Raw genomic sequence first — 25,472 nt, 5'->3', positions numbered from 1 at the left:
TTTTATCCCGGTGAATATCAATAAATTCCGTCTTATCCGAGTCTATCCTGCTTTATATCGAACGATATATAGAAGATCTATATACAATACAATATTTTATCCCTATGAATGAAACCCCGAAAAAATGGCAGTAGGGGAGGAAGGCATGCCATAAGGGGAAAAAATATCAATGAAATGAGTGGAAGGGGGAACTTTGGGAGTTAGCAAATGAGTTGGAAGGGGGAAGGGTAGAATAAATGCTAGCAAACAAATTAGAAATAACCTAACAATGATTTAAAAAAAAAAAAAAAAAAAAAAAAAAAAAAAAAAAAAAAAAAAAAAAAAAAAAAACAGGAAGCATTAAATCCGTTGATTTCAACGTTGACTTGGCCGGGAAATGGAAATAAAACATCAGCTGATAGCAAACAAAGGTTACCAAGGAAACCAAGGACGGAAACTTTCATAAAAACAGTCTAGTGGAAAACAGTGTAAGTAGGGCACTTACGTTAATTACCGTTTATAAGTAAACGGTAAATGCGATTTAACCGAAAATCTATACAGTTCTTCATCAGACCAAAATGGACAAAATTACAAAATTTGAAGCAGCTAACGTAAATTTAACGTTAGTTATCGTGAACGAAAGAATTGACGACATAGGTTGGGTAACTATCCTGCCGTGCTAAGGAAGAACGCCGTATGAACCAAAACATTTTTTTTTTTTTTTGAGTTAGACATGAAATTAGACTAAGTGAAGCATGCTCTGTTCAGTGGTGAAGTCAGAAAAAGCGTATCTTCATTAGTTCCAGAGATATAGAGGGGGGTGCTTGCCATATGTCCCGCATAGTGGCGAGAATGCAATGATCGACCGCCGTGTGTCCAGGAAACTCGGGACGCGGGTGGCACTCACGGCGTTTTTACCCATGCTTTGCGGACATGCGGCACTCGCCCCGTGCAGCCCTCGCCAATTCCCAGACTCACGGCGATGTTGGGCCGTTGATCACCCCTACCACCAACCCTTTTATCCGATTTCAGGGTTCCAGTTATGCATGCTCTGAGTAATTGTGATCACTGATGCTGTTTGTCATCTGCTGGTAGCATGTGATTCGTTTCCGGATAGATACGCATTCTCCTTTCGTTATCATTTTCGTTCAAAATGTTTCCGGGTGCAAGTTCTACCTTAATCTTTCAAGAATTAGAAACTAATATTTTACCGTGAAATTTTTACAGTACAGGGTGTTTCAGACCACCCGTACCAGGCCTTTTTCTCGGTTGTTTTAGGTCGTACGAAGTCGGGGACCGCGGGGCTGGATAGGGAATTGACCCCAAGGAATCCGAATTTCGTGGTCCCGAAACCCTCCCATCTCCCCTTGGGGGGTAAAGGGAGGGTTACGATGCTAAAAGTCACGGTTCCCGCGGCCAATGGAACCTTTCACACTCAACCCGGCGGCCCGTCCGGATTCCGCCGAAATTATCGAGCAATGCACACAGTCAATATCACGTCTACAAGAACCCAGAGGATGAGGCTTCAAGGAATGGGGCATTTTAATATTTTGGCGTGAGCTGCGGTTACATCATGCATCTATGCTAATTGAAGCTCCATTCCAAACTCATTCCAAGACATTCCAAATTCTGCATTTTCGCAAAGACTTCTCGACTTCACCTGGTAGCCAGGTATTTTAGTTTGGCACTGACCGTTATTGCACGTGCAGCTGCAAATCTCTTCGCGGCTCTCATTCCAAGTGAAAAATTGAACCTTCAATTTTTATTTTCGGTGCTTAAAAAGTCTCAAGTGGCTATGGTGGCAATCGGAATAATAAATAAATAATTAAAAAAGAAAGAAATTACCGTCAGTTGCTCTAACATGAGCCGGTTTTTTACTTTGAGGCTTTGCATTTGTGCAGTAAATTTTTATTTCATGCAATCAATTTTTGTTGTACATCAGTCCCACATAGAAGAGTAAGAATAGCCCACTGAAAAAATTTTCCAGCAAACTGGGTATTTTTTTTTAAAAAAAAATTGAGGTGGCTCATGTTACCTGCAAGGTGGGGTAACATGAGCCACCCTATTGTTTTTAATTTAAAGGCACATGTAAGCCTACTATAGGCTTACATAGTAGGCTTACATGAGCCTCCCAAAAGTTTATTAAAAAAAAAATTGAGTTACAAAACATTAAGAACCAGGCTAAAAACGTACGAAACTTTAATTTTCCTACAATTTACGTCACATTTCAGGCGAAGAAATACATTTAACATCTAAAACCTTGTATCTAACAGGAAATCATTTAACAATCAATAGCACTAAGTTACTTTAAAGGCACACCGACAAGACAAATGGGACCTAAAGTCAAGAGAGATCAGTCAAAGTTTCTTAAAAAGTATATATATAGTAGTATTTTGGGCTACGTTAGATTCACTTTTATTTATAGTAATATATACAGGGTTATCCAAAAGTCACTGACCACCCCTGTAACTTTTTTCCAAATTGAGATAGAAGTTTGAAACTTTGGGAATGTTCCTCGGTCTAAAGTAGCAACTTTTTGGCGGGAAATCAGTTTTACGGCTCTTCACCGATGGATTTGCATGAAATTCGATATCCTGGCGGTTTTTGGTTGGTTAAAAAGGAATCTTTCATTAGATTCTTGAAATATCAAATAATTTCATGCTAATCCATCGGTAAAGAGCCGTAAAACTGATTTCCCGCTATTTTTCCGCCGTTTTTCTCATCTCGAAAAACCCTAGGATTCCGAGTTTTACACCAATCCGTCAATAAACAACGGAGATGCCAAATTTCCGCCATTTTGAACTTTGACCGGCCGCCATTTTGTCAAAAATGAACATTTTGACCTGCTGTTTGCGCCAAAAATGTTCTTTTTTTATTATCTTTCGAATGAGATATCACAAAGGGGGGGTTGCCATTTGAAAAAAAAGATAGGCCCCGCCCCCCTTAAGGGGGGCCGCCCCCCAAAATTTTGGGGGGACCAAAAAGTTGCTACTTTAGACCGAGGAACATTCCCAAAGTTTCAAACTTTTATCTCAATTTGGAAAAAAGTTACAGGGGTGGTCAGTGACTTTTGGATAACCCTGTATAAGTATAAAATTAATATTGACTTTAATTTTAATTTTTGGAACTTTTTGGCTTTGTTTTCCCCGCAAAATGGTGTGGACTCAGCACCATTTCTCCACCTTGTTACATACAGTTCGGGCCACTTCTTAGTGTTTTTTTCTTTTTTTTCTTATATAAGTATACATAGTATACAAGTCTTAAAAAGCCGAACAGTAAATATGAAAGATACGTGAAGGAGTTGATTTATGCTCTAAAGGAATGCCAACTTTACTAAGAATGTATCATGAAAACCATTACTGTATAGATTGTTCCTGGAAGACTTGCGAAAATTGGGTGGCTCAAGTTACCTCCAACATTCCAAAATTTTGGTTTTTCCAAAAAAAATCGGTCAAAAACTAAAATGTTCAAAATCCAGTGCATGGGCATGAAAGTTGGAGGTATTTGTGAGGTTCGGCGACCGGCGAAATTATTCTGTGATTATCGATAGTCACTTTTCAAGGAGGTTAGTTTCAGAGGTAGAAAAAGGGGCAAAAAATTCTAAAAACTAAATAATTTATAAAAATTTCTTATCGATGGAAAAATGTGTCTGTATACCATTGAAATTCCGCCAAGACACGCCACTATCACATCATGTTGTTGTTTTCGTTGTTTACTTTCGCGACAGTGCTGCCACAGGCAAGAGAAAAAAAAATCCCCAAACGGCTCATGTTAGACCAACTGACGGTAATAATTTCGAAAGATTAAATTAATTTAAACAGAAAGAAATTAATAAATAATTAATAAAGAAAAAATAAGTAATTTAACAACTTTTTCCGTCCTCCTGGAGTTCGGAGTATAATGTGACAAGGCGCCATTAAATTCCTTTGAACATTTGGATCGCATATAGCAAAAAGGAACCACCTCGATTACAGTGTTTTCGAAACCGTAAAATTATTTTTTTCTTTAAAAAATAATAAATATTTGTATGGTATTACAACTTACACAATTATTTCCCTTCGAAATTAACAATTATTTGGTGGGATGTAATAACTAATTGCATTTTGGGAGCTTTTTTAGATAATTATGAAGAAGCAACATTTTAACAACACTGTGTTTGCGCTGGTTCCTTTTTGCTAAGTGCGATTCATTTAAAATACAGGGTGATCCAGACCACCCGTCCACTATCTTTTTCTCGAAAACGGCGGAGAATTGAGCTTCGGGACAAAAACTTTCAGAGGGTAAATCGATCCCAAAGAATCGAATGAAAATATTTTCAGCCCCCCAAAATGGCCCCCGGGGGGGGGGGTTGGGGGGAGCCCCCCCCCCTTTCTCGCAATTTTCGAATGAAAAGGGTATGTTTTGACTTTGGATTCGGAATCTACGGTAAAAAAATAAGAACATTTTGTTCTTTGCACTTTTTCCCTAAACCCCCATTTTTTGGAGTTATGGGGCAATTTCCAATTCGACGCTGTAAGCGGCCAAATCATCCAAGTTTCAAAATCTAAAAATCTCCTGAGAGGAGAGGGACCTTTTTATTGATGTGCCACATGACCCCTGTTGTTCAAAAATTTTGGGGGCCACGACCCCCAAAACATTTTTGGGGGGTCCCTTGCATAACATACCCTTTGCAAACATACCCTTGCCTTTTGACATTTTCGACTTACGGCCCTCCAAAGCCCCAAAATTTTTGAACAACAGGGGTCATGTGGCACATCAATAAAAAGGTCCCTCTCCTCTCAGGAGATTTTTAGATTTTGAAACTTGGATGATTTGGCCGCTTACAGCGTCGAATTGGAAATTGCCCCATAACTCCAAAAAATGGGGGTTTAGGGAAAAAGTGCAAAGAACAAAATGTTCTTATTTTTTTACCGTAGATTCCGAATCCAAAGTCAAAACATACCCTTTTCATTCGAAAATTGCGAGAAAGGGGGGGGGGGGGGGCTCCCCCCAAACCCCCCCCCCCCCCGGGGGCCATTTTGGGGGGCTGAAAATATTTTCATTCGATTCTTTGGGATCGATTTACCCTCTGAAAGTTTTTGTCCCGAAGCTCAATTCTCCGCCGTTTTCGAGAAAAAGATAGGGGACGGGTGGTCTGGATCACCCTGTATGTATCCACACCTTATAAGGGCGACGTCTCTTCAATCTGCGGTACAAACACTATTTCGCGATAGCTGCAAGTGGGCCCATGGTCAAAACAGCATGGACTGCATGTGGCGATAATCATATTTTCCGTGGAATGTATGAAAATCGGATAGCACACCGAATAAAGGCCGGTTTCACACTATGCGGTTTTTCATCCGGCAGCCCGAATCGGTGAGCAGGTAGAAAACCGGGTGGAGGAGATCCGAATGTCCAGCGACCTTTTCCCACTTATTCGGCGCGCTATCCGATTTTCATACAATTCACGGAAAATATGATTTTCGCCACATGCAGTCCATGCCGTTTTGACCATAGGTCCACTTGCAGCTATCGCGAAATAGTGTTTGTACCGCAGATTGAAGAGACGTCGCCCTTATGAGGTGTGGATACATATTTTAAATGAATCGCATTTAGCAAAAAGGAACCAGCGCAAATACAGTGTTGTTAAAATGTTGCTTATTCTTTATACTTATCTAGAAAAGCTCCCAAAATGCAAGTAGTTTTTACATCCCACCAAATAATTGTTAATTTCAAAGGGAAATAATTGTGTAAGTTGTAATACCGTACAAACATTTATTATTTTCAAAAGAAAAAAATAATTTTACGGTTTCGAAAACACTGTAATCGAGGCGGTTCCTTTTTGCTAAATGCAATCCAAATGTTCAAAGGAATTTAATGGTGCTTTTGTCACATTATACCGCGAACTCCAGAAGGACGGAAAAAAGTTGTTTAGATAATTACTTATTTTTTCTTTATTAATTATTTATTAATTTCTTTCTGTTTAAATTAATTTAATCTTTCGAAATTATTAATTTCTTTCTTTTTTGATTATTTATTTATTATTTCGATTGCCACCAGACTTTTTAAGCACCGAAAATAAAAATTGAAGGTTCAATTGAAGGTTCAATTTTTTACTTGGAATGAGAGCCGCGAAGAGATTTGCAGCTGCACGTGCAATAACGGTCAGTGCCAAACTAAAATACCTGGCTACCAGGTGAAGTCGAGAAGTCTTTGCGAAAATGCAGAATTTGGAATGTCTTGGAATGAGTTTGGAATGGAGCTTCAATTAGCATAGATGCATGGTGTAACCGCAGCTCACGCCAAAATATTAAAATGCCCCATTCCTTGAAGCCTCATCCTCTGGGCTCTTGCAGACGTGATATTGACTGTGTGCATTGCTCGATAATTTCGGCGGAATCCGGACGAGCCGCCGGGTTGAGTGTGAAAGGTTCCATTGGCCGCAATGCTCTTTCAACCCATCAGGCAACCGATTCGGGTCAAGGAGTGAGCCACTGACATACGGCACGCCGGCGTATGAAAAACCGGACCGGGAAAGTGTGAAAGGCTCCATTTGCGCTAATGCTCCGCGGCCCGGGTCACGATTTTCTACCTGCTCACCGATTCGGGCTGCCGGACGACAAACCGAATAGTGTGAAAGCGGCCTAAGTGTGAAAAGGCCGCTTGACATTCGGATATTCTCCACCCGGTTTTCTACCTGCTCACCGATTCGGGCTGTTGGACGAAAAACCGAATAGTGTGAAACCGGCCTAAGCGCTGATGAACAGACAAGGGGTCAAGCTGTCAATAGGAGAAAACGAAAACTTAAAATTCGCAAATCTCGCAGAGAGGCATGCCGTACCTTTACTTTGAACGTAAATATCTCAGTTTGAATCTGATGGTTCATACGGCGTTCTTCCTCAGCACGGCAGAATTATAGGTGGGATTCTTTGAAGATTAGTTGCATTCTTTATCTTCTGTCCCATTTTTAAGTAAATGTTGAGTATTGTTCCTAACTTAAAACCATTTTTTACTCCCGATTCCACAATTTCTTGTAGCTCCAACTTGAATGTTTCCATGCTGGGGGGAACATTTAATAGTCTCAAAATCATACTCCTGAAACCTGCTAAGTGATACAATGGGTGAAAGCTAGATCTTTCAGTGTAATTCGTTGTACTTGTGGGTTTTCTACAACCGGGGGGGCACCCCCCTTAAACCCCCCTGAAGCGGCGAGGGCCTAAAATAAAATAAAAAATAGGTAGCGAGCCAAAGGAATATAAAGTTCAGTTGAGTTTCGAGGGACCAGCCGAAACGGCCAGATACCGGCAAAGGCTGAATTATTTGGAGTGGATTAATGATTTCGGAGAGTTTGAGGAAGCTTGATAGACTTGGTGGCCCTTAAAAGGGCCGTTTTTTAGAGTGAGCTATTTGAATGAATAACACGTAAGCACCTACAAAGATGCTCGCAAATCAGAGTGAATTTAAAACATAGGCTGTGATAAGATATTAGTTAGAGACCATAACGTGGGGAGGTATGAAAAAATGGAGAGAAAATTGAAGACTGATCAATAATTTGGAATTTTTAAATATGACAGTACGTAAGCACCTGCAAAGATGCTCGCAAACCAGCGTGAATTTAAAACATACGCTGTGATGAAATATTAGTTAGAGACCATAACTTGGGATGGTATGAAAAAATGAAGAGAAAATTGGAGATTGATTAATAATTTGGTATTTTTAAATGTGACACGTAAGCACCTGCAAAGATGCTCGCAAACCAGCGTGATTTTAAAACATACGCTGAGAGGAAATATTAGCTAGAGACCACATTGTGGGAAGGTATGAGAAAATCTATAGGTATATTTAATATCCTAAGGCCTTTTTGGGCCTCCTTCAGTTTGTGCTAATTCGATCTCGGAAACTACTGGACCGATTTTCCTCGGATTTATTTTAAATGAAAGCTCTTAGGCTGTAGACGAGCCAACATCCCTTGGTTTTTCGATTTGCGCGACCGACGTTGCAAAATTTACCTCGATTTGATAACGACATATTTGCATTTTTAACGCTGGACAGTTTGTGCTAATTCGATCTCGGAAACTACTGGACCGACTTTCCTCGGATTTATTTTAAATGAAAGCTCTTAGGCTGTAGACGTGCCAACATCCCTTGGTTTTTCGATTTGCGCGACCGACGTTGCAAAATTTACCTCGATTTGATAACGACATATTTGCATTTTTGACGCTGGACGACTCATATATGGTTGGGGGACCTCCCACCCTCTGATTTTCCGTTTCCCTCTCCAGGTAAAGCCATCCCTACCTGCCGTTAACACGTGTCACCCTTCTACTCTGGCATGGGTCCTTTGGCAGTATCACTCCCTTCCTTATGCCGTCTGACTCGGAACACCTACTACGCATTTCCTCCGTCGCATTGCTCATAATCAGTTCTCGGTTTGTCCAGGTTTCTTATTAGTACGTCCAGAGTTTTACTTTCTTGATTTTGTCATTAGTTTATTTACATGAAAATTACTTAATTTTGATGTGTATTTTTCAGAAGATAATTTTCCTTTTTACGGCAGCACAGGTTTTAAAAATAATTAACTTTTTTACAGCAGCTCGTGTGTTTTTCAAAGAGAATCGGTAATTAATGTTCACCCTTTCGCACCGTTAAATTTTCACAAAGTGTTTTGATTTTATTTTCCAGGAGTGTTTTTCATTTTTCAAAGATGTTTCTTTTTCTAGAAGTAGGTGGTTATCATTATTAGTTTCTTCTTATTCTATGTTTTTGAATTTATCAATTTGCTTCCAGGAAGTCCACTAATTATTCGTAGTAGCAATATTTGGCTCGCGAAGCGAGCCAACATTCACTCGCGGAGCGAGTGACTGGGGGTCCAGGGGGCGAAGCCACCGGCTAGCGGCGCAAGCGAGCGTAGCGAGCTGAAGCAGCTAGTGAAGAAAATATTTTACAAAAAAAAAGTATGATTTCTGGAGTTTGATTAATTATTTAGAATTTTTATATGAATGACACGTAAGCAGCTAAAAAGGATTATGTAGCATCACGTCCATGATATTGGACTCCATGATCACCCTTGATATATTTGCCTGCTCATCTCCATGCTTATCGCTAAACTGCTCACTTCATTGCTTGAGCATGGAGTCCAATAGCAAGTAGATTAGTAGACGTCTCTCAGTTTTAAAGTTCATCATGACAGAAACTCGTATACTTTTCTTATCTGATCCAACTTGAACTACCCTAACCTACCTTAACTTAACCTAACCTAACCAATGCAAAATTTTTAAAGAAAAAACACTTTTGTTCATCTTTATTTCACAAAAATTGTCTTAAAAAATTTGTGGACCATATGCTCGTGTGTTGTCAAAGAATACCTGCATCTCACAATTTTGGACGCTAGGCTCACTTCGATTTTTCTAAAAAAGTATTCCTCATTAAAGTGTGTTGAAAAAAGACAATTTAAGTAATTTATGTGGCAATGTCGCTTAATGCAACGCCATGTTCTAAAGTCGGCAATTTTTTTCATATCGATGCAGGCCAAGCCGTTTCCGCCGCGACGCTGTTTGCTAGTTAGTCCTGTAGAAGACCTCACCGTCTCATGATGTGAACTAATAATAAATCAGTGTCTCTTTCCATACATATTGTGTAATATTTCACCATTCGATCCAAAATATCAACAGGTTATGGGCCCAGGTGATTGCTACAAGTGCGAAAAAATGAAAATAAAACTAAAAACATTATTTTGAAAATATTCGAAAATATTCGCGTGTGTCGAAATTGAGTTCGTCGAGTCCGACGTGATGGCGGAGCGCTGCATATTCATTCGTGTTCGCGCATGTGTGAATCGTGCAGCTGGTTCTCGTTTCTGGAAAATCCTCTTGGAATAAGTGTAAGTGTCTATAGCTGCTATGGGGTGATTCAACGACGAGGAAGTGATAATACGAAATGATCTTGATGTTAACGACATGACGCTGTATGGATTGTTCGTCGTATTAGTGGTATTCTTGGGGCTGTATAACGTCAGGCGCAAGAGTAAAAAACTCAAGGACGAACTAGCGGTAGTGCGACGATCTCGGGTTATCTGAATTGAATGATTCGAGCGGGGTGTGTTAACAATTAGGAACGCTACAAATCAAAAACCACAATAATAAAATCTCACAAACAAATAAAAATCGCGGAAATAAGTGCGGATAAAAGAACTCATAAAAAATAAAAAAAAAAAAAAAAAAAAAAACAAAATAAAAATAAAAACCAGTTAAAAAATTGAAAACTTGATAAAATAAAACCTCATAAAATTCCGAAAGTCTAAGAATCAAATAAAAGTAAATATGGAGTCGATACTGAACAAAGCTGGATATATAGATATCACAAAACTCAAGGGGTCTTCCAACTATCAGATATGGAAGTTTGAAGCCCGGCTATTCCTCGAGGCTGGGGGACTATTTAATATTGTGAGTGGGCAGGAAACAAAGCCCCTTGCTTACGAAGAAAAACAGAAGAAATGGTTGTCGAATGACGCGGCAGCGAAAAAGATAATAATCACGACAATTGAAAAAACTCTGCTGACAAACATTCTGACCTGTGAGACATCGGCTCAAATGTGGGCAACACTTAAAAACATTTATGGATATAATGCCGAGCAAGAAAAGAGCACCTTGTACCGTGAATTTTATGGTGTGACCTACACGAAAGGCGCGGACGTTATGAGTCATGTGGCAAACTTAGAGAACCTTTCTGCTCAGTTAGAGGGGATAGATCATCACACTCTTAAAACTGAAATGCTAAGAAATAAAATTTTGCAGTCGCTGCCCGATAGCTGGAAAGCCTTTGTGACAGGGTTCGATTTTCTGCCTGAGGCGCATAAAACTGTCAAAACCCTTAAAAATCGCATAGTTTTGGAACAAAGTAAACATAAAGCTGAACAGAAGGAAGAACCAGTTGCATTCTTCGGTAGCCAAGAAAAGAGAAGGTGCCACCGGTGCAAAAGGCCTGGACATTTACGACGCGACTGCAAGGTCAAGTTAAACGGCAAGTCCGATAAAAAGGTTGATGACTTATCCTACGGTGAAGCGAAAAACAGTGGAGTGCAATGTGGAATTTGCAAAAAATTCAATCATCCAGAAAGTGCATGCTTTTTCAGAAATAAAAATAATAATGTGAAAAGAAGCTCAAACAGTGATAAGGCTGTATCTTTCTTGGCCTTACACGAGGAACCTATGGAAGAAGTATGGATCATGGACTCTGGATGCACGACGCATGGCACGAATGATTGTACGTACTGTTGTGTTCAATTGAGTCAGCGGACAAACGCGTAGCTAATGCAAAGGAAGGGCATGACTAAAAGTTGACATAAAAGGAAAACTCCGCGCTGATGAGTGCGTCTTGGAAGAAGTGCTGTATTCTCGAGACGTGGTTGCGAATCTCTTATCCGAGAATGCGATTGAAGTGCGCGAAAAATCAGGGCCTCATAGCGCTGCACAGAATTTTCCAGAAACGCGTCATTTCGACGCATTAGAGCTTCGAAAAAGTTTCGGACTTTCGAGGCTCCTTGCTGGGTAGGCAAATTTTACTGCAAGGACGTAAGAAACTTGCCTACTGAGCAAGGGGCTTCGAAAATCTCGAAGCTGTCGCGACGGATTCATCCTTCAGAGTTTTGAAGCCCCTTGCTACGTAGGCAATTTCCTTAAGTCCCTGCAGTAAAATTTGCCTACTCAGCAAGGAGCTTCGAAAATCCGAAACTTTTTCGAACCTCTGTTGCGTCGAAATGACGCGTTTCTGGAAAATTTTGTGCAGCGCTATGAGGCCCTGATTTTTCGCGCTCTTTCACTTGGTGTAATCCGTTTTTCCAAATATCATCTACCAAAAAAGTTCTCGCAATTTTAAAATTCAGGAATGCTCGTTACGTCATTTTCCGAAGAGGTACGTCCTTGAAAACACAAAAAATGAACAGTGCGCTGGAAAATACCCCCTTACACCAAGTTTCAGCTACTTACGACTAAATAACGAGGAGTTACATTAATTTGAAAGAGAAAAAATGGCAACTTTGGATGCGCATAGCTCACTTACTAGGCGTTTTCGGGCATATGTGCATCGGAAAAAATAGTCATATTTTGAGCCGAAAAATCGACCCTAGAAGTTAAGTACGTTAACTTCTGGACACCCTGTATAATTGGGCCACCCTTGTGTTGGTATATTGGTGTACATTCGATTATCCAAACCGGTCAAGACCCAATTAGTTCAGATAATCGGTCCCTAGTGGAAGTCAGCCTTGTGCAGGTCCGTGCGGCGGAAGGCTAGGTCCGTGCAAGTCCCCGTCACCTCCCGTGAGCCCGTGCAGAGGGAAGCGAAACAAAGGCATAATTTCGGGAATCCCATCCTTCGCAGATGGCTGCACGAGGTGACGGGGACTTGCACGGACCTAGCCTTCCGCCGCACGGACCTGCACAAGGCTGACTTCCACTAGGGTAGTCTACTGTGCTGCATTGCATTAAGATATTGTGCATGTTTACCGAATTGTGAATGGTTTATCAAACAAAATGAACGAGAGGGCTATTGTTACAGCTTTACGGCAAGTAGTTACGGTGACGGCTGTTAGAGCATCACATGTTCTGACCAATGTCAGGACGATTTGGATTCCAAGATACCCTGATATAGAAAAAAGAAAAGCGTAGAAATATACAGATGGTTTCTGAAAAATAAAAAAAAAATTGGTATTAACTTAAAATTAAAAAATTCTGTAAATAAAAGTTTCCTCCTATAAAGTCTCTATCTTATACATTCCAAAGCTGTTAGATCATTGATGCAAGTGACAAGGTTGAAAAAGTTGTTGAGGGCCTTTCATAACCTATGTCACAAGTCAGCTAGAAGAGGGATGTCTAGTCCAAAGTGAGACATATAACGTGGAAGTTAGAAGAAATGTGACAATATGTGACGTCAGAGATACATCTGTGTAGAGACTTTCTTTTCTGGCACAGAACCCTGTACCATCCTCATGGGAATTTTCCCCCGGTCAAATCTGATAAAACTTTGATATGTTGCTCAGCTGGTCATACTGATCCAAGGCTCTCACGGGCCGAAACAGATCCTATGGGTGGTTTTTGAGATATCCGCCGTTTTATGTGCGTGAACGGAGGTCCCGTCGGCCAGACCACTATGCGGCACTACTCGTACCCTTTCCTTCCAGTCCACTTCGGCTTCTCTCCGCTTCTCCGCCACCCATACCCGATACTCGGACTCCGATGCTCATGAGGCTTGAGGTGATAGGATCCCCCCGATAAGACCACGCGGGCCGGTAACGATGAGCAAAGTCTCGTGAACGTCGGAGTCAAAGTATCGGGTATGAGTGGCGGAGAAGCGGAGAGGGGCCGAAGTGGACTGGAAGGGAGGGGTGCGAGCAGGGCCGGATTTACCTATAGGGCACTGGGACACTTGCCCATAGCGGCAAATTTTGAGGGGCGGCAAATTTTGGCACTGGATTAATTGAAAGTTAAAGCGAGAAAAAAGGAAAAAATGGAGACAGAGACGGAGCGAAGTGAAAAGATGAGCGGCAAAATGTATGAAGGAAGAGAGTTGACGCTTGACGGGAGTGGCAAAGCTGCCGCTCCTTAGGTCCGGCCTTGAGCGCTAGGATGATCGTTCGTTGGAGTGATACTAAACAACACGGCAATTTTAAACATCGAGGCAGACTTGATAATCAATTTAGACGTTGATGCTCTGGTTGACAGCTTTGCTAAACTGAAAACCCGGAGAAAAACTTTTTAACCTGATCTTCCGAAAATACATTGCAACTAATACATTGAGCTACACTAGCTTCAACTTTGTCTCCACATTTTATTATTGTCTCATCCATCCATTCCATTTTATATATTCGCGGCGCATTTTGAAGCAGCTACGCGCACGCGCCCAGGCGGCGCATCGGGGGGGGGGGGGGGGGAAGATGAGATGGCGTGGGAAGTTGGGAGTGCGGAGAGGGGGAGGGGGAGGAGGGGATACTGTTGACAATATAGTGGCGAAATATTGCAGACCCAGGGGCGGCAAAATGTAGCTTGCCCAGGGGCGGCACAAAGCTAAATCCGGCCCTGGGTGCGAGTAGCGCTGCACAATGGTACGGCCGGCGGGATCTCCGTTCAAGCATATAAAACTGCGAATACCTCAAAAACCGCACATGAGATCTCTTCCGGCCGGTGAGAGCTTTGGATCAGAATGACTAACTGAGCAACTTATCAAAGTTTCATCAGATTTGACCGGGAGAGGGGGGGGGGGAAGTTCCCATGAGGATGGTGCGGGGTTCTTTCAAACTGATTCGGCGGGAATTTTGGCAAAAACTGCTGAGTTTGATCATAAAATGAAGGGAGAGGGATATCTACTAAAGTGTCCATACTTAATTTTTTAGGAATAAGGGGGCGTGACGGGACTTTTGTCACGTCACCTTAAGTAAAGTTAGATTAGGGAACCACTCACATAATTTAGTCTATTTTGTTTAGATTTTAGTTTTGAATAGGGTCTGTAAACTTCATTAATATTTGAGATATTAAATAATATTAAATTTTTAATCATCGATTCCTATGGCCGCATACGTGGCAGAACCGTGCATCACTGACGCGCTCTGTAGGCACGGTGGAGGCGCAGTGAGTCACCCACTCGACCTAACTTAACCTGCCGGCGCGCCGCCGTTGCACTCTATAGGAGCGATTGCGAACCCATGAATGACTAGCTGGCTTGTGAACGACGGCTAATGGGGTAAAAAAAAGCAGTTATCAAATTGCGGTTTGTGTGAGACTATTTATTGTCCTAGTAATTACTCTTAGGACAAGATCAAATTGAGCTTTGCAACTTAACATTTGATGCCGATGGAGCATATTTAAAACAAGGGGGATATGCCCTCTGGCCGCCACGCGGCTCGACCCCCAGAGGGCGCTTCGTCCTCTCTTAGGCCTACTTCGACAAAAGAACGAACAAAAAAAATGAAAACATTTTTATACCCGACTCTCATTCGTCCAATCTCCCTCTAGTCAGGGAGAAATACGGGAAAAAAGGACTTAACCCGGAACAAATTGCATAACAATTTATTCCTGTGTAAACATCATCAGTAGGTCCTCCTGAACAATATACAAAAAGTTTACCACGTTCCGACCCCGGAACACCCCCCAAAATGACGAAAATTCAAAATGGCGGCCATAAAAAGGGCCTATGGGATTTCGGTTTTTTAAAATGTTCCTACAGTGTCATGTGAGGTATCATTTCCTATGTAATTTTGGTCGCAGATTTCATTTCTGAAGTCCAAAAAGCCCCTAGATCAAAGGGGGTGACCCAAATCCAAGATGGCGGCTAAATTTGAAAGACAGGAGGGTGAATTTTTTCGATTTTTACCTAAAAAATGAGAGTGAGGTGCATCAATTCTTGTGACATTTTGGTTGTAAATTTCATGTCTCAAGTCAAAACAGTCCCCCTGCTTATAGGGAGTGCCCGAAATTTAAGATGGTGGCTAAATTTGAAAGGCGGAAGGGTGCATTTTTGAAAAAAAAATTCACCGAACAAGGCCAGGAAGGTGACTATTCCGTGTATTTCTAGTCGAAAAGTCTAAATTAAACGTAAAAGATGAATTTTACTCATGAGTGAGACGTGTCATGCAAACGGTATGAAAATAATTTAATAGGAGCACCCAGTGAGTTATTTTTGCTCATTTTTAAAGGCATCAATTCTCAATCAAGATGAGGAGATTGAACGTGACGGATCTACTTTAGTCAATATGGGAGAAAATCTGAAAGAGCGTGCTGATTCAAATTCTGTGTCAGGCTTGTCAGGACCGTCCACCTCGGGTTTCTCCGAGTTTTCACAGTTGGAGTCCGAGTCTTCACAACTTCTGCTCTTGCGGAGGTCCGGGCATGATATTACAAGTACACCGCATGGTGTCAAACCCTTTCTTAAAATTACACCCGAAGATTTTAATTGAGCACCGATTCCGGAGCAGGAGGCAAGTCAGTAGAAAATGGAATGAAGATCGTTGTTTTCATTCATTCATCCCCATTGACAAGCATCTGGATCGGCTTATCCTTCATCAATTGGTTTCGAAAGTAGTTCCTAAATTGGTGGTGCTTCATGGCTGATAATGTCGGAATTAATTTCTCTACTTGTGACGAAGATTTTTTAAGCTGCTAAATTTTTCCTTGAAGACTGATGACATACGTCTTTGAAAGTCTCATTTTTTGGCACCAAAGAGAGGTATTGTTACATTTTTCCAGCTTTTCAGTTGATTTTCTGATTCCGTGCATGTGAGAGGTCAAGTTGCAACCAGTAAACTCATTTAAGAACAGGAGTTGCTTACATAAAAGTTGACAAAATCTGCGACGGATAAAAGAGATGTTAGCCATAGTTTTCGATTTAGCGTTCAATATCATTTCTAAATAGCAAAGAAAAATTGACACCTTTCTGATCGATTTAACAAAAAAACAAATAGGTTCGGATCCTCTCCTGTCACAATTATGTTGGTGCTCTAGAAAGCTGCAACACCCTATTCAACGATATCAAGATCTGCATTCTTTCGCATGTACCACCCTTACTCCATAGATAAGAAGAGTGTGCCGAATAAGGATAAGTCGCTTTTGATTAAGTCCATGCTACAGGGTTATTCAAAAGTTACGCACCACTGGCCATAACTTTAGTTCTAATGAGCCTCTAGACAGGGTAAGAACTGGAGGCTCTAAGCACATGAATCTGCATCAGAATTTCGCGTAGAATTCAATGGTACAAACGGGAATTCATGAAACCAACTAATAAGCGAGATATTTGCGTAAATAGACTGCGCATTTTTGTAAATCCCGCTCGCCTAATATACGAATGACGTCACATTTGTAGCCAATAGGATTGTCGCAGCGCTGCGCAGCGCCGACTGAGCATCGGCCATCGAAAACGTCCAACGCTCCCAACGCCGGGATCGTAAACAAACGAAAATTGATAACAGGAAGGACCCAAGCACCCAAGCAACTCGAAATCTTTTAATTTTCATTAATTACAGTCCATGTTCGACTTCAAGAAAGCATTTGACAACCATTTTCCTCGTATTTTATAACCTGGAGCCACAGCCTATCGGCTCATTGTAATGTGCACTCTGAGAATCAGTTCCACAAGTCCAAACCCTGACATTCTTTTCTTTGATCATTCTCTTTTCATTCTCGCCACAATTTAAGTGTTATTCAGTTTCTTTATCTAAAATATGTGGTCTTGAATTCATTCAGGAGTCAGAAGTTTACCTTTCTTTTAGTATTACAGCCCTTTGACCCCTCAAACTTCACCGATATGACCTCATGTAGTTCAAGGTTTCTCTGGCCCGAACCGAGTGATTACACATCTTTTATCTACTATCTTAAATTTCGGGCACTCCCTATAAGCAGGGGGACTGTTTTGACTTGAGACATGAAATTTACAACCAAAATTTCATAAGAATTGATACACCTCACTCTCATTTTTTACGTAAAAATCGGAAAAATTCACCCTCCTGTCTTTCAAATTTAGACGCCATCTTGGATTTACAGCACTCCCTTTGACCGGGGAGCTGTTTTGACATCATTAGTGAAATGCACGACCAAAATTACATTGGAAACGACACCTCACTTGCCCAATCACGTAAAAATTGAAAAATGACACTCTTGCATTTCAGATTTGGCCATCTTGGATTTGGGTCACCCCCTTTGACCTAGGGGCTTTTTGGGCTTCAAAAATGAAATCTGCGACCAAAATTACATAGGAAATGATACCTCACATGACACCATAGGAACATTTTAAATACCGAAATCCCATAGGCCCTTTTTATAGCCGCAATTTTGAATTTTCGTCATTTTGGGGGATGTTCCGGGGTCGGACCGTGGTAAACTTTTTGTATGTTGTTCAGGAGGACCTACTGATGACGTTTACACAGGAATAAATTGTTATACAATTTGTTCCGGGTCAAACCGTATTTCTCCCTGACTACTCTGGCTGGGAACGATTGGACCAATAAGAATCAAATAAGAAAACCACCCTTTGTTTCCAACTTCAGGCAAAGACTGAAATGAAACGGAATTGTAGGGAAAAGGGGGAAAGGGAAGGAAAAATACAGATGGTTGTGGTGCTAAAATACAGATTACTCCTTAATGATGTTACAGCTAGTGGTATTGACTTTTTATTAGTGACGAAATCGTCAACATAAAACTCTTTGTTGATTGTAAGCGCAGGCTCTGGATAAATGTGTGCTTTTTCATGTCCAGCTTAATGCATGCATCTTTCAGCTTGGAAAGAAGCTGAACCAGTCCCATAAGTCGCAGTGTTTAGTTCAAAGATTTGAACCGGCTCATTTTCATTGAAACGCCACAGAATTCTCTTCAACCTTCTACGTTCTGGGTCTATTTTTATCTGAAGACTAGCCGCTGTGGCTCGCTTCGCTCGCCTCGCGTCTAGCCGGGGGCTCCGCCCCCTGGACCCCCGGTCACTCGCTTCGCGAGTGACTTACGGCTCGCAAGCGAGCCGTATTCCGTGCCGTAAATGCAAAAAGATGATAAAGTAATGTAATCCAATAAGAACTCTTCTGAATACATGAATACGAGAGGCATTCCTTCCTAAATTAGTTTACCTGTTTTCAGTTCCGTAATGATCTTCCTTGTAAATTTTCAAAAGAAAAACGAAATTACGCGAAATTGCCAAGAAGCATTATGGATAGTTTTCCTGTAAGGGATTTTTCTTCGGGGGGGGGGGGGGGGGCATTAACTGTGAGTTAAATAAGGCGAAGTCCCTCCGGAATATGACAATGTAAGCCCTGCGCACTTGGTATTGGCCAGGAGGAGTAGCTCACTGGCGTCCTCCAGGACTCCAGCCAACACCACGCCAAAGCTACAGACTTAAACAATCATACGTCGGGTGGCGCCAGTAGTAGAGAAGTTTAGGACTTAAGAAAAGAGACAATTTCGAATGTTACATGAAAAAAAGCATCTCATGCATTTGGCCATCATATAAATGGATGTATTTTCAAATGAATTTCGCGCAAAAGTATGAATGAACGGGGTACAAAACGTATTACCTTATAAAAGAAGGATTTTCGGTTACTCGGCACTGACCGGCAAAATACATGTAAATTTGGAGTTACTCCTCCTAGTCGTTAGCTACTCACTCAAGGAACATTCTGCGTAAAAAATTCGAGTGAATTGTTTGAATGTGTAAATTATTAGACTCATTAATTAGTATACGCACTAAAAAGAGACAAACTTCATGCACAGGACGCAACAATCTCGCACATTTGCACCCAGAAAATATGAGTAGAAATTGTGTAGAACGTTTCTGGCGAAAACAGGTGTACAATAGCCTCGCACTGGGTTGGACACTAAAAAACCGAGGATATTCCGTAAAAAAAGAAAGGAAAGAAAGTATGAGTAGAAATTGCTAAATATCCATTCATCGACTGGCGCGGCCGCAAAAGAACGTATCTCGCGAATACAGAGGCAAAATAGTATCACTCAATATCGGACACTCACAAATCGGAACTGTTCCGTGAAAAAAGAAAGAAAAATTGAGCAGATATTGTTAAGTACCCATTGATCAACTAACATAACCGTAAAAGAACGTATCCGACGAAAGCAGATGAGCGATGGGCAACCTCTCAAAAAGTCGCGAGATTTCGAAATCTAATCAGTGTTGCTCTCGAGATGCAGGATGCAGCTAAGTTGGCAGCGTACACGAATAGACTGATTTTCGGAGCAACTCAGAGGAAGCAATTCAAAGGAAGCAATTCAGTCCTGAAAACATTTTGTTTCCTGTTTTTTCCCACGGTTTTCCTTTGCTCTTCGATAAAGGTAGCTGATGTAGGGGTAACGGGAGGGACAAACATAATTCTGCATTGGTAAGGAAGAACGCCGTATGAGTCTTCAGACGTTGCCAAATTTCCCCTGGAAAACCACTAAATTTCAGGAAAATTTTTGAAAATTTTGGATACTTTTGTTTTTAATTTGATCTAAAACGTCTGAAAATTTCATGGGGAAAATATTCATAATTTTCCTCAAAAATAAACATTTTATCGAAGAAAATTTGGCAACTCCCGAATGTTCATATGTCGTTCTTCCTTAGCAGGGCAGAATTGCAAACACTACGCTTTAAAAAAGAGACCATTTTCGGTTTTCTTCAAAGTATTCGGACATAACTCCAATAAAAATACAATGAGAGGATTAGCGCGAGGTTTGGATGTCGCTCCCTGGTCGGAAAATCATGTTTTGACTCGTCTGCCGACAAAATCTCGTCAAAGCGTTCAAGAACAGCTGGGCCTGGACATGAGTCAGGAGACCAGGCGGCAGCAATAAATCTCAATTCGTCATCCTTTTTTCCCTTCCTGCTCGGCCTAGTGGAGCTCCAAAAAAATTGATGAAATTTCTCTCATCGGGTTCGATTTCAACTTTCTCAGTAAATTTACGCTCTGCTAAAAAAGTATATTACAATGAACTAAATTTCGTCGTGATATGTTGATAAGTAACGGAAATATCGTTCAGCAAGTTATAAATGCAGCAGTTGTGGTATCGATCTTAGTGTACCGTAGAATCATGTATTTTCATTAGTTTGACCACCATTCTGCTCAAAATTTCACCGCGAATCGAAAAATATACACTGTAAAAACAATTTCCGAATGATAGAAAAAATTGCATTTTTACTGTCTTTAAATTTTGAGGGTCAGATTTTGTTTGGCATATGAGACAATAGGGCTGCGATCCCGTAGCGAGCAGTCTCGGTCTCGAGGGTTGTTAGACAAAAGGACGGGAAAACCCATGTCATCGCGCCGCTTCGACGGTTTTATGGAACCACGTAGCTGGGCGGCTTCATTTTATTCAGACAGAGCAGTGCTGAGACAGAGTCCGAGTTTGACCTTCGGCGTTGGGTGAAGGCTGTGCAGTAGTAATATGGAGAGGGGTCTATTTGCATCTCTCAGCGGTTTACACAGATATGGCTGAAAAATTGGAAATTCTCATAGTTTTGCGAGCATCTAGGAGCTAGAAGCTTTCAATCGACCCAAAAATCGTAAAAATCGCCCCGGTAGATCTCTCAAAATAGGCGTTACAACAGGAACATAACCAATTCCCGGGAACTTAAGGCCGGAGGGGGGTGGATTTGACTTTAAGAGCGTCTCAGGAAGAAGAGTCTGAAAAATTTGGAAGTCTGACAATTTTGCGAGCATCTAGAAGCTAGGAGCTTGCGGTCGACCCAAAAATCGTAAAAATCGCCCCGGTAGATCTCTCAAATTAGGCGTTACAACGGAAACATACCGCAACTCTCGGAAACTTAAGGTCGGAGGGGGGTGGATTTGGCTTTAAAAGCGTCTTAAGCGAAAGAGGCTGAAAAATTTGGAAGTCTGAAAATTTTGCGGACATCGGGACGTCAAGGGCTTTAACCAGAGTCAAGCATCGTCGAAATCGGTCCGGTAGAACTCCAGAAATAAGCGTTACAGTGAAACCCCCAACGATTTTATTTATATAGATACATTTTTGTAAAGTCAGCTGTTACTGCAACCGCAAATCTACGAAACCTCATCAGTAAATAAAAAATGTCATGCTGAATTAAAGGACCTACGTAAAGTATTGAATTAAGAGAAATACCATTAGAGCTATGCGCTGATGCATTGAATACTACACGGCATTTGATTGTTAAGCTACTTTCATTCAAAAAGCAAAGGTGAGGAATATAATAAGTCGGTAGGTTTTCTTTTTGATCAGAAAGAAGTGGAGACATATGCCCCAACTCTAAGTTTTCGTGCATGAAATCATTATATTGTTTTCGTAGCTGTGGATGAATTGATAATTTTCTTTCTAAAGAAAATAATAGTCTGAGTGCTGAGCCATACGAATCACCTAAAGTTGCTGGAGAATCTTTCAAAGGGAGTTTCACCGTAAATCTTCCATCTGTGTCGATCTTTATAGGGATGACCTAAATAATATCTCAGCTTCATGCGTTTCTTTAGCCGATGGTATGGAGTGGCATTTAAACATTCCTATTTCTGTTTGTTTACTATCATTTTCATACTTACGTTGATAAAAAGATAGAGATAAATTATTAACAGGTGTCAAAATCCATCCTAATTTCGTACTTTGCAAAATTGGGAGTTCAGGGCCTAATGAGTATTTTTTTAATTTAAATAAACTCCAAAACATTGATGCATCAAAAATAACATGTACTTCGCCTTGTTAAAAAAAAATAGGGTCGGCCAATTCCGACTCTACCTTGGATGAAGTAATATTGTACTTTGGAGACGTCTTATCCGGAATAATTAGTGGCAGACTTGGCAACACTGCACAAGTTGCTTCAAAAGAAAAGTTGGAGTTCGAAGATTGCATTGTGTTAACAGTACGAAATTTCGAGATTGATCTTCCTACACCTATAATTTTTATTCCTTGTATAGATTCTACTTTGTTTTTTAAGGCGGCTGCTAAATCCTGTGAAATAAAATTAGTACTGCTGCCACAACCTAATAGTGAGCGGCAGATTTCTGTACGTCCGTCAGAGGCGACAAGCCGGACACAAGCACGAGATAGTCAGATGACTTAGATTTAGAGTGGAGAACTACCTCTTGATTTGTGGACTGTGATAAATGCAAAGAGGTATGGTGCTTTCTAGAGCACTCGTAACATGTTCTGACTGAAGAACATTTTTCTTCATGTTTTCTCAGACAATTTGGGCATAATCCAAGATGTTTTACTTTAACAATTCTACTTCTAACAGGCATAGACAAAAATTCAGGACACTGATAAATTTTGTGTGCTTGATTGAAAAGAGGGCATCGGAAGCTATAGCCGATTTTTTTAGAGTTTTCAAAACTCTCACCTTGTTCTCGCTGTTCATTTGACACTGTTGACACAGTCAACGCTCGCAATACCTGACACCTCCTTTCCAAAAAATTAAACAATTGGCTCTTAGTTGGGCAACCTTTTTTTGGAGCCACTTTTTCCCATCCACTCAAAGTCTCTTTGTCAAATCTTCTAGTCAAGACCAATCCACACAGGTCAGTCATTGCGCATCTTTTTGAAAGCCACTTCCCCGCCCGGCACTGACTCGGCAGCACTCAATGTTACGTCACAATGGGTGCTCCCAAAAGAAATACATTGCAAGCCCTCAATACTACGTCACTGCGCAGTAAAGTACCAAAACTCGTCCTCGGGAATGACTGACCTGTGTGGATTGGTCTTGCTTCTGGTAATTAAGAAAATCAAAATCGGATCCCAAGTTTTCGTTTCAACCGTTAATGCATCTAATGCATGACAAGCCTGTGGAACTTGAATGATTAATTTACGTGTTGACTCTTCTGTACACACGTTTGGCAAATTAACTAGAAAACTGATATGTTTATCCACAATGACTCGCTGACTATCAAAATGCACCGACAGGATTTCTAACGCTGCTGCACAATTTTCATTTGTTAACTCCAAATTCTGCAATAGAGCAGCAGCATTTCCTTTTAAAGCGGATTTTAAATAAAACAACTTTTGAACTGAAGAAAGAGACCTATCTGGATGATTGATGCAGTTGAACATTTGCGGAAAACTCATCCAGTTCTCGGTGTTCTTCCTCTTCCCCCACCCCCCCCCCCCCTTGGGGAGTAAAGGCGGGGTTACGATGCTAAAAGTCACGGTTCCCGACTGAATTGCGGATTAATCGCATCAGAATTGAAAAGCACGGAAAATTTCACGTGGAATTGACCCCTAAAAATCCAAAATCGGACCATCCAAGACCCAAAAATAATCCCCTAAAGAGGGGGACAGTACCCCCCTCCATAATTTCTCTTTGGTCTCAAAATTGACGTAAATTCTCCAGAAAAAGACAGTTTCCCAGGTAATCGACCTCGAGAAATCCAATTTTCGTGGTCCCGAAGCTCCTCCAGCCCCCCTTGGGAGGTAAACGGGGGGGCCCAATTTTAAAAATCGGGGCTCCTTTCCGATTCGCAAATTCATTGCATCCAAATTGAGAAGCAGAACACATTTAAATCTTAAGTGACTCCTAAGAGTTCTAATAGACCCCCTGAACGTCAGAAAGTAACTCCCTGAGGAGGGGGACTTCGCCCCCGCCTAAAATTTCTCAAGATTCCTCAATGGTCGCAAAATTGACGTCGATTCTCCAGAAAAAGACGGTCTCCCATGTAATCGACCCCGAGGAGCTCAGAGAACATGAAATTTAGAGTCCTCGGGGTCGATTACATGGGAAACTGTATTTTTCTGGAGAATCGAAGTCAATTTTGCGACCAAAGAGGAATCCTGAGAAATTTTTGGAGCTTCGGGACCACGAAATTTGGATTTCTCGAGGTCGATTACCTAGGAAATCGTCTTTTTCTGGAGAATTTACGTCAATTTTGAGACCAAAGAGAAATTATGGAGGGAGGTACTGTCCCCCTCTTTAGGGAATCATTTTTGGGCCTTGGATGGTCCGATTTTGGATTTTTAGGGGTCAATTCCACGTGAAATTTTCCGTGCTTTTTAATTCTGATGCGATCGATCCGCAATTCGGTCGGGAACCGTGACTTTTAGCATCGTGACCCCCCCTTTACCCCCAAAGGGAGGGTGGGGGACCACAAAATTCGGATTCCTTGGGGTCAATGCCCTAATCAACCCCGCGGTCTCCGACTTCGTACGACTTAAACCAACCGAGAAAAAGGCCTGGTACGGGTGGTCTGAAACACCCTGTATAAGGTTTTTTCAAGGAGGAAGTCCTTTGATCAACATTGTAGCCGTGCACACTCACAATATTGGATGAACCGGGACCCCAATCAGACAGTCTGCCGTTGGCAACTGACAACACACTGAAATACAAACTCTCAAAATTGCTTATGTCATCCGAAATGTCTACATTGCTGAAGTCGGAAATTTCGTGTACAATATTTAAGTATTGAGACGAAACGGGCGTTGCGGCACTAAGTTTCACTTTGAGCTGTGACGTGTCCGCTGCATTTTGGGCTAAAAAATCGGAAATTCTCCGTAACTGCCCTTCGTACCTTAGCTTTGTGGCACTTAACGCAATAAACCGCGCAACCGTGCATTGGGATTCGTTATCCGACATGTTATAAATTCACAAAAATACACAAAAAATAGAGGCGCCGACTAGGGGCAAGAGAGGGTGCCGAAGGTGAGAGAGGATGCCAACTGGGGGCTGGAGAGGGTGCCAACTAGGGGCTAGAGAAGGTGCCAACTAGGGGCGAGAGAGGTACATAAACAATGAAAAAACACATGAAAGCAAAAATGACAAATGGGGCCCCAAATGGAAGGAAAAATAACAGAATAAAAATCATATGATCAAGCATCAAGATGCGATGTGAAAAGATGGAGATACGGAGAGACGAAGTGGAGGAAGATGAGCTGGGCGGAGAAAGGAGAGGTAAAAAGTCTGAGAAAATGTCAGTTGAGAGAGCAGGAGTACAGGTGCCGTTTATATTCGCACAGTCACCATCACATGTCAATATTACGATGAAACATCTTAACAGCCCGGACAAAAGCGGAAAGTGTTTCAGAGGCGATTCGCTTCCCTCCGCTATTTCG

At 41.4% G+C, this 25,472-nt stretch overlaps 1 protein-coding gene across 18 annotated transcripts in view; it reads right to left on the bottom strand.

Moving 5' to 3' along the window:
• Positions 1–25,472, bottom strand: part of Papst2 (adenosine 3'-phospho 5'-phosphosulfate transporter 2) — a 79,606-nt gene that overhangs the window by 12,994 nt on the left and 41,140 nt on the right. For 16 of the 18 annotated variants that reach the window (XR_011899351.1, XR_011899352.1, XR_011899346.1 and 13 more), the window contains one exon: positions 12,459–12,637. The exons of 1 other annotated variant lie outside the window; for it this stretch is intronic. Coding sequence is in view for 1 of the 17 variants with exons in the window: in XM_019060465.2 (XP_018916010.2) it covers positions 10,059–10,074; positions 12,459–12,637 (195 nt within the window). In the remaining 16 variants the exon portion in view is untranslated. Of the gene's footprint in view, positions 1–8,160; positions 10,075–12,458; positions 12,638–25,472 lie in introns of those variants that run through there. One more of the 18 variants, XM_019060465.2, reaches the window with a different exon arrangement.

The sequence above is a fragment of the Bemisia tabaci genome, chromosome 2, assembly GCF_918797505.1.
Source record: "Bemisia tabaci chromosome 2, PGI_BMITA_v3".
Lineage (NCBI taxonomy): Eukaryota > Metazoa > Arthropoda > Insecta > Hemiptera > Aleyrodidae > Bemisia > Bemisia tabaci.
This window is presented reverse-complemented; position numbering and strand designations above follow the sequence as displayed.